Below are 13,398 nucleotides of genomic sequence, written 5' to 3' on the forward strand. Positions count from 1 at the left end.
ACGCATCCTCAGCCACCTACCGGAGTTACTAGCCAGTTTACAAAGCTGTTGTGAGACTGTGGGGGAACACACAGCAGCTCGTTCCATTCTCACCTCGGCCCCGCTCTGCTACGGGTCTGTGCTATCTTCTCCCCGTGCTCTAGAATTTCTTTCCTGTCACCCAAAATACTCATTTGACGTACAAAGGATTCGCGCTAGAGACTAGCCTTCAGTCCTTCATCTACTCTGTAGTTGACAAGGTTCAATAGCCTTTCTTGAGAGTCCGGGAGTCAAAGCCGGTTGTCAACCCAGTCCTGTCCTGCAGTCGCCTGCCTCTTCTTTTTTACTTTCAACATGACAGATGTCGCTGTGTCCTTCGCCAAGGACTTCTTGGCTGGTGGAGTGGCCGCGGCCATCTCCAAGACGGCGGCGGTAGCACCCATCGAGCGGGTCAAGCTGCTGCTGCAGGTGCGGCACGCCAGCAAGCAAATCTCGGCAGATAAGCGATACAAGGGCATCATGGACGGTGTGGTTCGCATCCCCAAGGAACAGGGAGTCCTGTCCTTCTGGCGTGGCAACCTGGCCAGTGTTATCAGATACTTCCCCACCCAGGCTCTCAACTTCGCCTTCAAAGATAAATACAAGCAGATCTATTTGGGTGGTGTGGACAAGAGGACCCAGTTTTGGCGGTACTTTGCAGGGAACCTGGCATCAGGTGGTGCCGCTGGGGCCACATCCTTGTGCTTTGTGTACCCTCTTGATTTTGCCCGTACCCGTCTAGCAGCTGATGTGGGCAAAGCTGGAGCTGAAAGGGAATTCAAAGGCCTTGGTGACTGCCTGGTTAAAATCTACAAATCTGATGGGATTAAGGGCCTGTACCAAGGCTTTAATGTGTCAGTACAGGACATTATCATCTACCGAGCTGCCTACTTCGGTATCTATGACACTGCAAAGGGAATGCTCCTGGATCCCAAGAATACTCACATCTTCATCAGCTGGATGATTGCACAGTCTGTCACTGCTGTTGCTGGCCTGACTTCTTATCCTTTTGACACGGTTCGCCGTCGTATGATGATGCAGTCTGGACGCAAAAGAACTGATATCATGTATACAGGCACGCTTGACTGCTGGCGGAAGATCGCTCGAGACGAAGGAGGCAAGGCCTTTTTCAAGGGTGCATGGTCCAACGTTCTCAGAGGCATGGGTGGTGCCTTTGTGCTTGTCTTGTATGATGAGATCAAGAAGTACACATAATTATGTCCTAGGTGTTCTCCCCGAGAACAGGCATGTTGTATAATAGACCATATTCTTGAACATTCTGGACAGATTCTCTGGGCTTGTCTGTTTTATCAATGGCAACTATTTACCAGTTGAAAAGTGGGAAGCAATAATATTCATCTGACCAGTTTTCTCTTAAAGCCATTTCCATAATGACAATAATGATGGGACTCAATTATATTTTTTATTTCAGTCACTCCTGATAATAAAAAATTGAAGAAATAAAAATATCCAAAACCAAAAAAAAAAAATAGCCTTTCTTTGTATCAAGAAAATTGGAGTGTAAGGATGATTTGGTGTAACAGGTACAAACAGCATCCAGTAATTACAAAGATACAGTCAGGAAGTCGTGGGGTGGGGGTGGGGGAGTCAAAGAAATTCTAAGCCTTAGATTTAGGGTAAGGAAGAGAGTAGGCAGATATCCAGGCACGAAGTCAACTATGATATGCACATGTTGACCCCAGTCTTGACCCCAGTCTTAGAGTTATCTTGGAGAGTTTAAAAAGGCATTTATCGGGGTTGGGGATTTAGCTCAGTGGTAGAGCGCTTGCCTAGGAAGCGCAAGGCCCTGGGTTCGGTCCCCAGCTCCGAAAAAAAAAGAACCAAAAAAAAAAAAAAAAAAAGGCATTTATCAAGGTGTGTTACAGGACATTAATCACACTGTGAACCCTGAGTTGTTTACTGGAAAAGCCTTGTTTGTAGTTCTGTTGTGGCTGAGCCTTAGTACACACCTTTAATCCCTCTGGCTGGAATTCAGACGCGCCCTTAATCCCTTTAATCCCAATGAAGGTAAAGTTAGTTTGTAGAAGGAAGCACCCATGTTTGAAAGTGACACCTAATTGAGTAGCAGACAAAGTGATGAATCAGAGAAATATTTGACAGAATAGGACAGGCCCAACTCTCAGGAGAACGGAGAGGGAAGACAGGAGACTTAAGAGAGAACAGCGCAGAGGAGAGAGGGCAGATTTACTGAGACAGTTGTTCATAGAACAAGCTAGACGCAGGTGAAGACAGAATGAGCCAGAGAATGAGAAGGAACCAGGAGGTAAGAAGATATTGCCCAAGTCAGTATGAGGCCAACCAGAGCACCCAGAGCCTGTCTGAGACGGAAACCCTGCATATATGTCCAAAGAGATCTATAGCCTTAGGGACAGTTTAAGGTCTTTTCCTGATAACAGGGAGGGGAGAGATTTGTGTGAAGCTGAGGGAGCGTCGGGAAAACTAACTGCTGAAGTCACAAGGACATCCACACATCCACCTGCTGTGAAGTTACACAAGGATCCTACCAGGAAAATCTCACAAATGCACACACACACACACACACACACACACACACACACACACACACACACGATGTCAGCTTATAACAAAATGAAAAGGAACGTATCTTTCTGCTGTTTCGGTGTTGTGTGATTGTTGTTGTTTTTAGGTGGGATCTCACAATGTAGCCTCTAGCTCCACCCCCTGAACCTCAAGTCATGTGTCACCATACCCAGCTAAGAAAATGTACTTTTCTGTATGTGGTCATGTGTGTGAGGGTACAGGTGTGTGTAGGTATATGTCGAGGCCACAGGACACCCTCGGGTGTTATTGCTAAAGCACTTTCCACCTCTGTCTGTCCTTAGACAGAGCCTGGAAGTGGCCAAGTAGTCTAGAACAGCTGGTTTATTTAACCTCTATCTCTGTCTCCTGGGCACTGGACATGGGCTCCAGGGATGAAACGTAAGACCTTCTGTTTTCAAGGAGAGAGCGTTTTACTGACTGCAGTACCCCCAACCCTGGAAATGTATTTTTTTGGCTCTCCCAGAGCCAGGTGTGGTGGCATATAACTATAATCTCAGAACTTGAGAGGCAGAAGCAAGGAGGCACTCATGTTCAGTGTCAACTTTAACAACAAGGAACTCTTAGCAACATGTTTCCAAAGGCTAAATAATAATAATATTAAAGGTATTATTAAAGATAATAATATTATAGTAATACTACAACATGTTATTAATATCACAATAATACAATATTATCAATATCAATATATCATTATTAATATATCAATATTATCAATATCATCAATTAACAATATCATATTATTGATATTATAAAACTGTGATTATAGTAATGCTATTATTAAATGTAATAATAATAAATAATTAAAATTTTAAAACTTGTACTTTAAAATCTTTCCCCTCCCTAAACCTCTGCAGAAATGGAGTTATGGTAAAGAATACACTGTAGCGTTGGGAATTAAAGTGTCAGGAAAACAAGAAAGTAGGATCCCTCAAGAAAGCCTAGCTAGGATCCCTCAAGAAAGCTTAGCTAAGAAATGTAATTCCAAACACCATCCTAGCTCTGGGTAATCAGGGAAAAACAGACCTGTCCCCAGAAGAATATGAAAGGATCTGACCCCCTGAGGAAAAGATTACATCCCCTCTTGCTGTCAGAAAGGAACCCCCCTTTCCTGGCTAATCAGACTGCAGAGCAGAGCAGATCTCCACCAGGGATTGAGTCTTTTCTCCCTGCTCTCCTGGAGGCCCGGAGACCAAGCTGCTTTACTCTGAAAAACATTGTTCCAGAGGCAAGGGAGGCCAGTGGTCACTCCACAAGACTTAAATATGGAATGTCCACTCTGAAAATCCCCAAAGACAGCCCTTCTGTGAAGATGGGCAGGCTAACCATCTTGGTCAGTTGGTTTAACGAGGCAGCTGATTCTTCTAGGATCCATTAACTATAAGGATCAGTTGTTTGGACAGACTGTTATACCTCAGCAGGGTCCACTTGACGCCTGTCTTTGCAGGTCCGTGAGTAGATTCAATGGCTGCTGCTGGGGAAAGGCTGAGGGTCGTTGTTTTCTGCTGCTCTGGGGGAGATCTTAAGGGTAAAGGAGTCCCCAGTAGTCAGTCACTGTGAAGGAAAGCCAAAGGCAGGGAGTGCTTTACTCCTCTCAGACAAGCCCCAGGGCATTTGCTTGCAGCCCATTACTGTTTTCTTTGACCTTGCCATCTCCTGTTGCCTGGGTTTCTCTACAGCTCTCCTGATACTAGAATCCAGACCCTTGTGCACCCCCAGCACTGGACAGAGGTGCTCCTTTTCAGGACTAACTTGAGGACAGCAAGCAGTCGTGGTCGCACAACTGGAGATTGTGCATCAGACCCTGGGGAGCAGAGTGAACAGCCTAAGGCAAGGGAGGGAACAAAGCCAGCAGCTTGTGACACAGGGTCACCACCAGCCACTTGGAGCAATCCGGAAAGGATGGGTAGGCAGTGAAGACGGTGGGAGGAGCCCAGGCTTCAAAGGTAGATTGACGTTCACATCCTGTTCTTTCTCCTTCTGGCCCCCATTACATTCCTTTCCTCCTCCCTCTCTCCCACAGGTTTCTCTGTGCAGCCCTGGCTATCCTGAAACTTGCCAGATAGACCAGGTTGGCTTCGAACGCAGAGATTCACCTGCTTCTGCCTCTGAGTGCTGGGATTAAAGGCCTGTGCCACCACTGCCCTACAGACCCCAGTTTCTGATCCATAGAATGATCTATTAATATCTATTATGGGGCTGGAGAGATGGCTGAGAGGTTAAGAGCACTGACTGCTCTTCCAGAGGTCATGAGTTCAATTCCCAGCAACCACATGGTGGCTCACAACCATCTGTAATGAGATCTGGTGCCCTCTTCTGGCCTGCAGTCACATATGCAGGCAGAATGCTGTCCATAAAATAAATAAAATAAATCTTTAAAAAAATATATCTACTATGATGAGTTGTCTGGTGGTGGTGCACACCATTGATCTCTGCACCCAGGAGGCAGAGGCAAGTGGATCTCTGAGTTCAAGGGCAGCCAGAGAGGGTCTAGAGAGCAAGTTTCAGGACAGCCAGGGCTACACCAAGAAACCCTGTCTCAGAAAACAAAACAAACAAACAAATATCTACTACGGTGGATGCTGACTGTGCTTCCCACCCCACCTTGCTCCTAGTGTCCACTTGCTAGAGTATTTGATAACTGGCTGCAGACGGCTACCTCACAAGCAGGGGGGGTGGCCCTCTCCTGTAATCTCAGAACTAGGAAGGCTGAGGAAGACTGTGACTTTGAGGTCAGTCTGAGCTACATAGTGAGACCTCGAAACTGGAAGACCAAGAAAACTAATCTTGGCGTGTATCTCCAGGAATTCGAAGGCTATAATAATATGTTTAAAGACACAGTAAAGATGCAACAGGACAAATCCTGACGTATGGAGACTTTCCACGCCAGTCACTCTGATCTCTTCCACAAATGAGTGAGGGATGAGGGGAAGGGGTGGGACCTGGAGGATGAGAAGGAGAAGCCATCATAGATCAGATAGGGATCTACCTCTCAAACGCAATATTAGGATTTTGCCTTGATTCTGATTTGAACAATCTGTAAAGATTGGGGGGGGGGGCGTGTGGGGAAAAAAAACGCTTTCAAACTAAGATATGAGCTATATTAAGGTATTGTTGTTCATGATAGTGGTTTGATGTATGCGAATGGTATCATGGTTATATTAAAAATACAAAGTAGGGGTTGGGGATTTGGCTCAGTGGTAGGGCGCTTGCCTAGCAACCGCAAGGCCCTGGGTTCGGTCCCCAGCTCTGAACAAAAGAAAAAAAAGAAAAAAAAATACAAAGTAAAAAGGAGGAGGATGCTTGGAGAAGGTTACCTGGAAGAAAAAGATGGGTGAGCTAATTCAACAGCAAGTTTCAGAGGCCGAAACACTCTAGGGCTAGATTAGATTGTACAGAGCCTAGAAGCTTCCAGGACTGGGCCTGGGTTGGCAGACAGAGGCAGTAAGACTCCCAGACAACAATTACATCGGGGAAATAAAAGTTATTTTTACAGGCCAGGAATCGTGATCCTCCTGCTTCCTCTTCTTCTATTATGTTTGTTGGGGTCCTGGAATTACCTCACAAACCACATGAACAAAAGGAGGCATAAAAATAAAAAAAAAAAAAAAACCAAACACTGTTAAGACCTAGGTAAAATATTAAGGGCTAAATGGATGTTAAGGCCTAGGTAACTGTTACCTGGCTAGCTTGCCATTATAAGAAAACTTTCTCATATGTTTCTGTTGTTATTAGAAAACTTTCTAGATGCTCCAACATTTAACAAGGACACGTGCTCCACTATGTTCATAGCAGTTTTATTTGTAATAACCAGACGCTGGAAAGAACCCAGATGCCCTTCAACAGAGGAATGGATACAGAAAATGTGGTATATCTACACAATGGAGTACTACTCAGCTATCAAAAACAATGACTTCATGAAATTCAAATGGATGGAACTGGAAAATATCATCCTGAGTGATGTAACCAAGTCACAAAAGAACACACATGGTATGAACTCACTGATAAGTGGATATTAGCCCAAAAGCTTGAATTACCCAAGACACAATCCACAGACCACATGAAGCTCGACTAAAGTGCGGATGCTTCTGTCCTTCTTGTCCAATTAAAAAAAAGAAAACTTTCTAATGCCAAGTTGATTATATATTCTGTTATGTTCTGTGCCCTTGGAAACCAACCGCAATAGAAGTCAGTAGAACTGTTTTGTATAGTTATCCACAATAAGTTTGTGGTACAAGTCATTTAAAATAAGACCTCCATTTTGAGTAGTGTTTGAGTAAAGTTTAAGTTCCAAAGACCTCCCTGGGAACTGACATCCTGATTGGTGAGTTAAAACATGAATGTTAGACAAGTCCCACCCTGGTAGACAAGTTAGGACATGAATATTAGACAAGGCAAGTCCCCTGCCCCTGGGGCTGGAGAGATGGCTCAGAGGTTAAGAGCACTGACTGCTCTTCCAGAGGTCTTGAGTTCAATTCCCAGCAACCACATGGTGGCTTACAACCATCTGTAATGAAATCTGATGCCCTCTTCTGGTGCGTCTGAAGACAGCTACAGTGTATATACATATAATAAATAAATAAATCTTTAAAAAAAATATGTTCCTAAGGAAATCTTCCTGTTCCTAAATCCTGATTGGTGGGTTAACTTGGCACACATGTTTGTAGAGCTCAGGCTTAAAAAAGCCCTCTAGAACCTTAACTGGGCGTCACAGTTCAGTTCCTGAATCAGTCCTGGGGCGTCTTCTCAATAAACTATCACTGTCTGATAAGATTGGTGTTCGTGTGGTTTGTGAGGTAACTCCAGGACCCCAACAAACATAATAGAAGAAGAGGAAGCAGGACTTTATTCCCCTGTTGTAACTGTTGTCTGGGAGGCTCACTGCTTCTGTCTGCTAACCCAGGTCTAATCCTGGAAGCTTCCAGCCTCTCTATAATCTAATCTAGCTCTAGAATGGTGTCAGCCTCTGAGACTTGCTGCTGAATAAGCTCACCCTTTCTAGATCTTTCTGAATTCTAACTCGCTGGTTTAACTCAGCTGCTCTGGCTCAAACTCCTCTTCCAGCGGATTTACTCAAACTGGCTTCTCTTTCACCCTCTAAATTGTTCTACTTAGCCTTAAACTATCCCTACCAATCTGTTCTAATCTTCTGGCTCCTTCTCATTCTCTGGCTCCTTCTGTCCTCACCTGTATCTAGCTTGTTTGCTCTTCAGTCTGTCTCTGCACAACTGTCCCGGTAACACTGCTTCCTCTTTCCCCTCTGTGCTTGACTCTCCCTCTCAACTCTACTGTCTTGCTCTCCATGAACTCTGCTGTATTCCTCCATTGTACTCTTCCTCCTGTACTGTCTGTCTCTCCCTTAAGTAGCTTCCCTTTCCTCTCTCTTCTCATGAGTTGGGCATGTCCTATTCTGTCAAATCTGATTTCCACTTTGTCTGTCACTCGATTAGACTTCACTTTCAAACACAGGTGCTTCTTTCTACAAACTAACTATGCCTTCATTGTTTGAGATTAAAGGTATTTCTACCCCCGAGTAGAAACAGGTTCAAATATCCTATAACACTGGCCAGATAAGAGAGGAAGGAAAAAGACAAAACCCAGACTGCTTAGAAAGTTCAGTAAAGCACCTGTATATTTCTTTGTGCATGTGTTTTAAATTTCCCTAAGCTAAAATCTGAAAACAAAACTTTCAGAGAGTAGTCTCCATATATAATCCAGGCTGGTCTCTAACTCACTGAGTAACACAAGCTGGCCTAGAACTCACGATCCTCCTGCCTCATCTTCCTGAGTAGAGAGTGGTGTGTGCCCGCACATCTGGTAAGACAAAAGCTTGAATCGGGCCCTACAGACTATTGATTTTTAGTGCTCCTGTTCCTCCCCTAGGTTCAGTGTATTGTGCCAATCGGTATTCAATTAGGAAATGTGGAGGGCGTCTTTTGGAGGGCATCTTCGTTGTCTTTACACACCTCCAATACCCAGTATTATTTCTTCCTTTCCTAGAGTAGTTCAACAGTCCTCCCCACACCCTTCCCCCAGTGATAGGGATCAAAGCCAAGTCTTGAGAAAGTCTAGGGAAATATTCTACCAGAAAACTACATTCCAAGCCGGAAGTTCTATTTAAGGGTAAGTTATATATTCTCTCAGAGATCCCCAGGAAAAATTCTGAGAAGGTGGTCTATTTCTCTGGGTCTATCTAACTTAAGAGAATAATGTGTTTGGAAGTTTACAGCCTGTAGTAAAAGCTTGTGAAGAAAGAGAAGCACTAAGAAAAACTCTAATATCCAGCATTTGGTACAAAAGGCAGAGGACAGGAGAATCTTTGACATTATCAAGTCAAGTGAGCCCAAGGCATTGTAAGTCAAACTCAGTCTCTGGGAGATTGAGCTGCCTGGACGTGGGGCCACAGAAGAACCTAAAGCCAGACTGTAACGGAATCAGACACAAGAAAGAAAGGGAAAGAAAATGCCAACATTTTCTGCCACCAGTGAACATCTAGAACTGGCGCTGGGGACAGTAATCTTGAACTAGAGTCCTCAGTTAGCCTAATCTTCACAGTAGACATACACCTGACTGACTGACTCCCCACCTCACCTCACCCCTGTCGTTTCTCCCCCACTCCCACCCTACTTCCTTAGCCTCCCAAGGACTGGTTTTGTAAACTAGTCTTTCATCTTTTTGTGAAGACAGGGTTTCATGTACTGCTGGCTGGCCTCAAATTTTTTTATTTTATTAAATTAATTAATTTAAAAATTAGATTTTATGTGTATGCATATCTTGCCTGCCAAGTGTGTGCACCACGGGTGTGCCTGGCTAGAAGAAGACATCTCATTGCCTGGAACTGGAGTTACATATGTGAGCTACCTTGTGGATGCTGGGAACCGAACTTGGTCTTACTCAAGAGCAACAAATGCTATTCACTGCCGAGCCATCTCTCCGGCCCTGGTCTCCATTCTAACTAACAAGACTAACATTTCAGGTATGAGGCACCAGGACATATGTCCTTAGGCTGTTTATTTAAGAGAGGATCTCACTATATAGCCCTGGCTGGCTTCAAACTTGGTAAGGTCCACTGCCTCTACCTGGAATTTAAAGGCTAGCACAGCCATTCCTGGCTCTGCCCTTTCATCTTTTTTTTTCTTTTTCTTTTTTTTTTTCGGAGCTGGGGACCGAACCCAGGGCCTTGCGCTTGCTAGGCAAGCGCTCTACCACTGAGCTAAATCCCCAACCCCTCTGGCCTTTCATCTTAACCGTTCATTTACAGACCACTTTCAGAGGGTACATATTGACAATAATCAAATCTAACAACGACCATGGCTACATTTCTCGTTCACTTCTAATAATTCGTGTCCTATGCTTCGAGATTCTATTTATTTACTGACACCTAAACCCATACACTTTAATTTCGGAGTTAAAGAGAGAGAAAGTCCCTAAAGACTCACTTCTTCTCAAACTTTCTAAAAACTTCCCACACTTCCTTCCTTCTCCGCCCTCCTACTCCTCGGATCTCGTTCCTTGGGCAGGAAGTCTCGCGAGAGGTCGAGGTCTCATGAATTCTCCCAGTAGCCTTCGCGCTTCCTCTTCCTGTTAGCGGCCAGAGGTGAGTGTTACTCGGCGTCGGGCTCTCGGGGCGAATCCTCCGCCATCTCGGCCTTGGGAGCGCTGGCGTCGCGGTCCCGGCATCTGAGCTCGAAGGGCCATGGGTCCTCATCACAAGCGGCCGTGCTCTGTGTGGAGGAGCGGGGGCGCGTCCGACTTAGAGCCCGGGGGCGCGCAGGCCTCTGCAGGCCGCGGAACAGCGTGAGGGGCGGGCATGGGTGACCGGGCCGGCGGAGGTGCTCGGATCAGACCGGGACGCCCGAGGCTTGGCTTCTGCGTGGAGGGGCAGCCTAGGCCCGGGTGAGAGTGCTGAGATGAGCGCCGGGTGGAGGCTCAGTGCTGTCCCTTGGGCTGCTCGGGACGTGGGTATGTAGGGAGGCTGCGAAGTCGGGGGGAAGGAGGGGTCTGCAGAGCGCTGTGGCTCCACTGTGCCACGCTGCTGCTAAGTCCCAGTCTGGAGAGGCACGGGGTTGAGAACAGCCTTAGTCCCGAGGGCAAGGCGACATCCTCGTGCTCCCACCTTCATGAAGAAAGGAAGTGGGCATTAAGAAAATACTCCGTGCAGGGTCAGGGTGGTGCACTCCTTTAATGCCAGCATTGAGGAGGCAGAAGCAGGCGGGTCTGCGAGTTCCAGGAAAGCCAGGCACTTAACACAGAGACCATGTCCCGTACCTCCCTCCCCCCCAAAAAAGAAAAAGATGGCTGCGATGATGTCATTTCTTAGGACACCTTTGGATTAATCATGAAAATAGCTCTTCTCTGAGCAGCTGTCGGTAGTTTAAACCTCTTGGGTTACTAGCTGATTTGTGTTAGTTACTAGCCGTTGCGTTCACAGGTGACCTGTGAAGATGGTTCGCTACTCCCTTGACCCAGAAAACCCCACGAAATGTAAGTGACTGAAAAGGGCATGCTTCTGTTTTGACTTGTGGGTTTTTTTATTGTGTGCTTGGCCTGTTCGTAAATAGAAAAAAAATGGATGTTTTTCTTTTGCAGCATGCAAGTCAAGAGGCTCAAACCTTCGTGTTCACTTTAAGGTAAGGAAAATGTGTTGATGTTAAAGAATCCTAATTTGCTCCTGAGTATCTTTGAAAGGTAGCTGCAGTGATGACTTTCTTAGGACACCTTTGGATTTACCGTGAAAATAAGTAAAATCTGAGCAGCCACCTTTTATATGAGTAGGGCATGAGGTGGGGGTGCTTGAGTAAAACCTGCCACTCTAGTGTGGAGCACAGGTATAACAATACAAGAAGGTAGAGCTTAACTAAATTCCTCTCGGAAAATTTAATGCTGTTAACCAAACCTTTCTGGCTTCTCTTAGAACACCCGGGAAACTGCCCAGGCCATCAAGGGTATGCATATCCGCAAAGCCACCAAGTATCTGAAGGATGTCACTTTAAAGAAGCAGTGTGTGCCATTCCGGCGGTATAATGGTGGAGTTGGTAGGTGCGCCCAGGTGAGAAATCTTTGAAGATGTTGTAAAGATTGTAAAGGAGTGGGAGAGTAGGGTAAAGTCTTTATAGTCAGTTGGGTTGCTGTGATGACTATCTTAGGACACCTTTGGATTAACCGTGAAATAAAACATGTTCTGAGCAACCTTGGTGTTGGCATGGTTCTCAATTGGGTCTCATTTGATTCATCAAGGAAAGTAACAAACTGCTTACCTGCTTTTCTTTCAGGCCAAACAGTGGGGCTGGACACAGGGACGGTGGCCAAAAAAGAGTGCTGAATTTTTGCTGCACATGCTTAAAAATGCAGAGAGTAATGCTGAACTTAAGGTACCTGGGCCATTGCTGTCCTTTCGGTCTATCCTGAGGTCAGTCTGGTTTACTAGTAAGAAACTGTCTTAGAAAAAGGAGCCAAGATGACTACCTTTATGTCTTGTGCCTCTATCTAGTGTCCCAGAATTCTGCTTAAAGAGGTTTAGGGTCATGGTGTGCTTATGTCCTAATAGTTCCTCCATCCCCGGTCCTATAGAAGAAGCATTTCCTTTGGTCTAGGGGTTTATAGCTTATTGAGTGTAAATCAGGGTGTGGCACCCCAAAAGAAAAATTTTCATTTACTTCATGCTGTTGACCTTGTAATTGCTAGCATTAGCAATGGTGTAGCTGTTGACAGCTGTGTCTAGTGGTAGGATAATTATACTCTATAATATGAGAAGTTTAAAACAATGAGGTTGAGCCTTTTTTACAAAAGGAAAATTTCGTACTGTTAGGGAAGTGTGACAGCCCCAATGGCTACTGACAGCATGTGTTAAACTACATTTTATGGTAGCTGAATGTCTTAATAATGCCTTAGAAATAAGAGTTGCCTTTCATAAATGATTTCACTTGAAAATCACTACCTAAAGTGCAAAGTAACATTGCACTCAGGAAGTTGAAGCAGGATAAGCAAGAAGTTAAGGACATCCAAGTTAGAGGCTGGCCGTTGGGTGCTGAAGTTTTATTGACAAACATGTTTTTGTCTGATTTTTCTTTTCCCCCTTTCAGGGTTTGGATGTAGACTCTCTGGTCATTGAACACATCCAGGTGAACAAGGCTCCTAAGATGCGCAGACGGACCTACAGAGCTCACGGCCGGATTAACCCATACATGAGCTCCCCCTGCCACATCGAGATGATCCTCACTGAGAAGGAACAGATTGTTCCAAAGCCAGAAGAGGAGGTTGCACAGAAGAAAAAGGTAAGTTGCTCAGTTTGCTGGTGTATACTGCTAGTGAGAGACGGGTAGTGACACAGACCCTAGTAATAACTGAAGGGGAAGCTGTACTGGCAGCCCTTTACCACTTTAGTGTGACATAGCACTGCAGAACCTGTGTCCCATGGGACTAGTCAGTCATTGCATTTGGTGTCTCTACAGCTAAATAATTTAACCTTGGCGCGTGGCCATTTGTCCTTGATCTTATGTAGTCTTCAACAATTGAGCTTTTCCTGTTACCTTAGATGTGGATTTGAGTCATTCTAAGATTTAATGTTCTAGTCTGGAAACTTAAATGGTTCCTTTGTTTGTCTTCTCAGATATCCCAGAAGAAATTGAAGAAACAAAAGCTCATGGCACGGGAATAAATTCAGCATAAATAAATGCGGATAAAGTAAAGGTCTTCTGTGGTCTTTATAAGCCGATCGTCTTAGATTACCTGTTAATAAGCCCTGTTAGGAGAGATGCGCTTTAGCATGCAGAAGAACTTTTTACTAATTAAGCAGTGAAA

At 45.1% G+C, this 13,398-nt stretch overlaps 2 protein-coding genes and 3 non-coding genes across 8 annotated transcripts; all 5 read left to right on the top strand.

Moving 5' to 3' along the window:
* The first annotated feature begins 255 nt into the window (after nucleotides 1-255).
* On the top strand, nucleotides 256-1,495 carry Slc25a6 (solute carrier family 25 member 6). Its single transcript, NM_001408903.1, has one exon. It carries the CDS (start codon nucleotides 334-336, stop codon nucleotides 1,231-1,233), a length of 900 nt encoding a protein of 299 aa, NP_001395832.1. The 5' UTR covers nucleotides 256-333; the 3' UTR covers nucleotides 1,234-1,495.
* An 8,677-nt stretch (nucleotides 1,496-10,172) lies between these two features.
* Nucleotides 10,173-13,286, top strand: Rpl17 (ribosomal protein L17). 4 transcript variants are annotated; one of them, NM_201415.2, is made up of 7 exons: nucleotides 10,174-10,195; nucleotides 11,030-11,082; nucleotides 11,188-11,228; nucleotides 11,513-11,647; nucleotides 11,871-11,969; nucleotides 12,681-12,872; nucleotides 13,208-13,286. In NM_201415.2, the coding sequence occupies exons 2-7, from the start codon at nucleotides 11,043-11,045 to the stop codon at nucleotides 13,253-13,255; spliced, it is 555 nt and encodes a 184-aa protein (NP_958818.1). In that variant the 5' UTR covers nucleotides 10,174-10,195; nucleotides 11,030-11,042; the 3' UTR covers nucleotides 13,256-13,286. The 4 variants fall into 4 exon arrangements, with proteins under 4 accessions (XP_063133238.1, NP_958818.1, XP_038952567.1 ...); XM_039096639.2 differs by having other exon boundaries at nucleotides 10,188-10,494; XM_063277167.1 differs by lacking the exon at nucleotides 10,174-10,195 and adding an exon at nucleotides 10,210-10,560.
* Nucleotides 10,897-10,962, top strand: Snord58b (small nucleolar RNA, C/D box 58B). Its single transcript, XR_005496542.1, has one exon. It is a non-coding gene; the product is annotated as a small nucleolar RNA SNORD58 (small nucleolar RNA).
* On the top strand, nucleotides 11,291-11,355 carry LOC120098352 (small nucleolar RNA SNORD58). The gene has a single exon (XR_005496541.1). It is a non-coding gene; the product is annotated as a small nucleolar RNA SNORD58 (small nucleolar RNA).
* Nucleotides 11,724-11,788, top strand: LOC120098351 (small nucleolar RNA SNORD58). The gene has a single exon (XR_005496540.1). It is a non-coding gene; the product is annotated as a small nucleolar RNA SNORD58 (small nucleolar RNA).
* Nucleotides 13,287-13,398: the final 112 nt, after the last annotated feature.

The sequence above is a fragment of the Rattus norvegicus genome, chromosome 18 (genome assembly GCF_036323735.1).
Source record: "Rattus norvegicus strain BN/NHsdMcwi chromosome 18, GRCr8, whole genome shotgun sequence".
NCBI classification, from domain to species: domain Eukaryota; kingdom Metazoa; phylum Chordata; class Mammalia; order Rodentia; family Muridae; genus Rattus; species Rattus norvegicus.

Coding starts and splice junctions, on each gene's coding strand:
- Slc25a6 (NM_001408903.1), top strand. CDS start 334: ATGACAGATGTCGCTGTGTCCTTCGCCAAGGACTTCTTGGCTGGTGGA.
- Rpl17 (NM_201415.2), top strand. CDS start 11,043: ATGGTTCGCTACTCCCTTGACCCAGAAAACCCCACGAAAT. Junction 11,648..11,870: donor GAGTTGGTAGGTGCGCCCAG/GTGAGAAATCTT, acceptor CTTTTCTTTCAG/GCCAAACAGTGGGGCTGGAC. Junction 12,873..13,207: donor AGGTTGCACAGAAGAAAAAG/GTAAGTTGCTCA, acceptor TTGTCTTCTCAG/ATATCCCAGAAGAAATTGAA.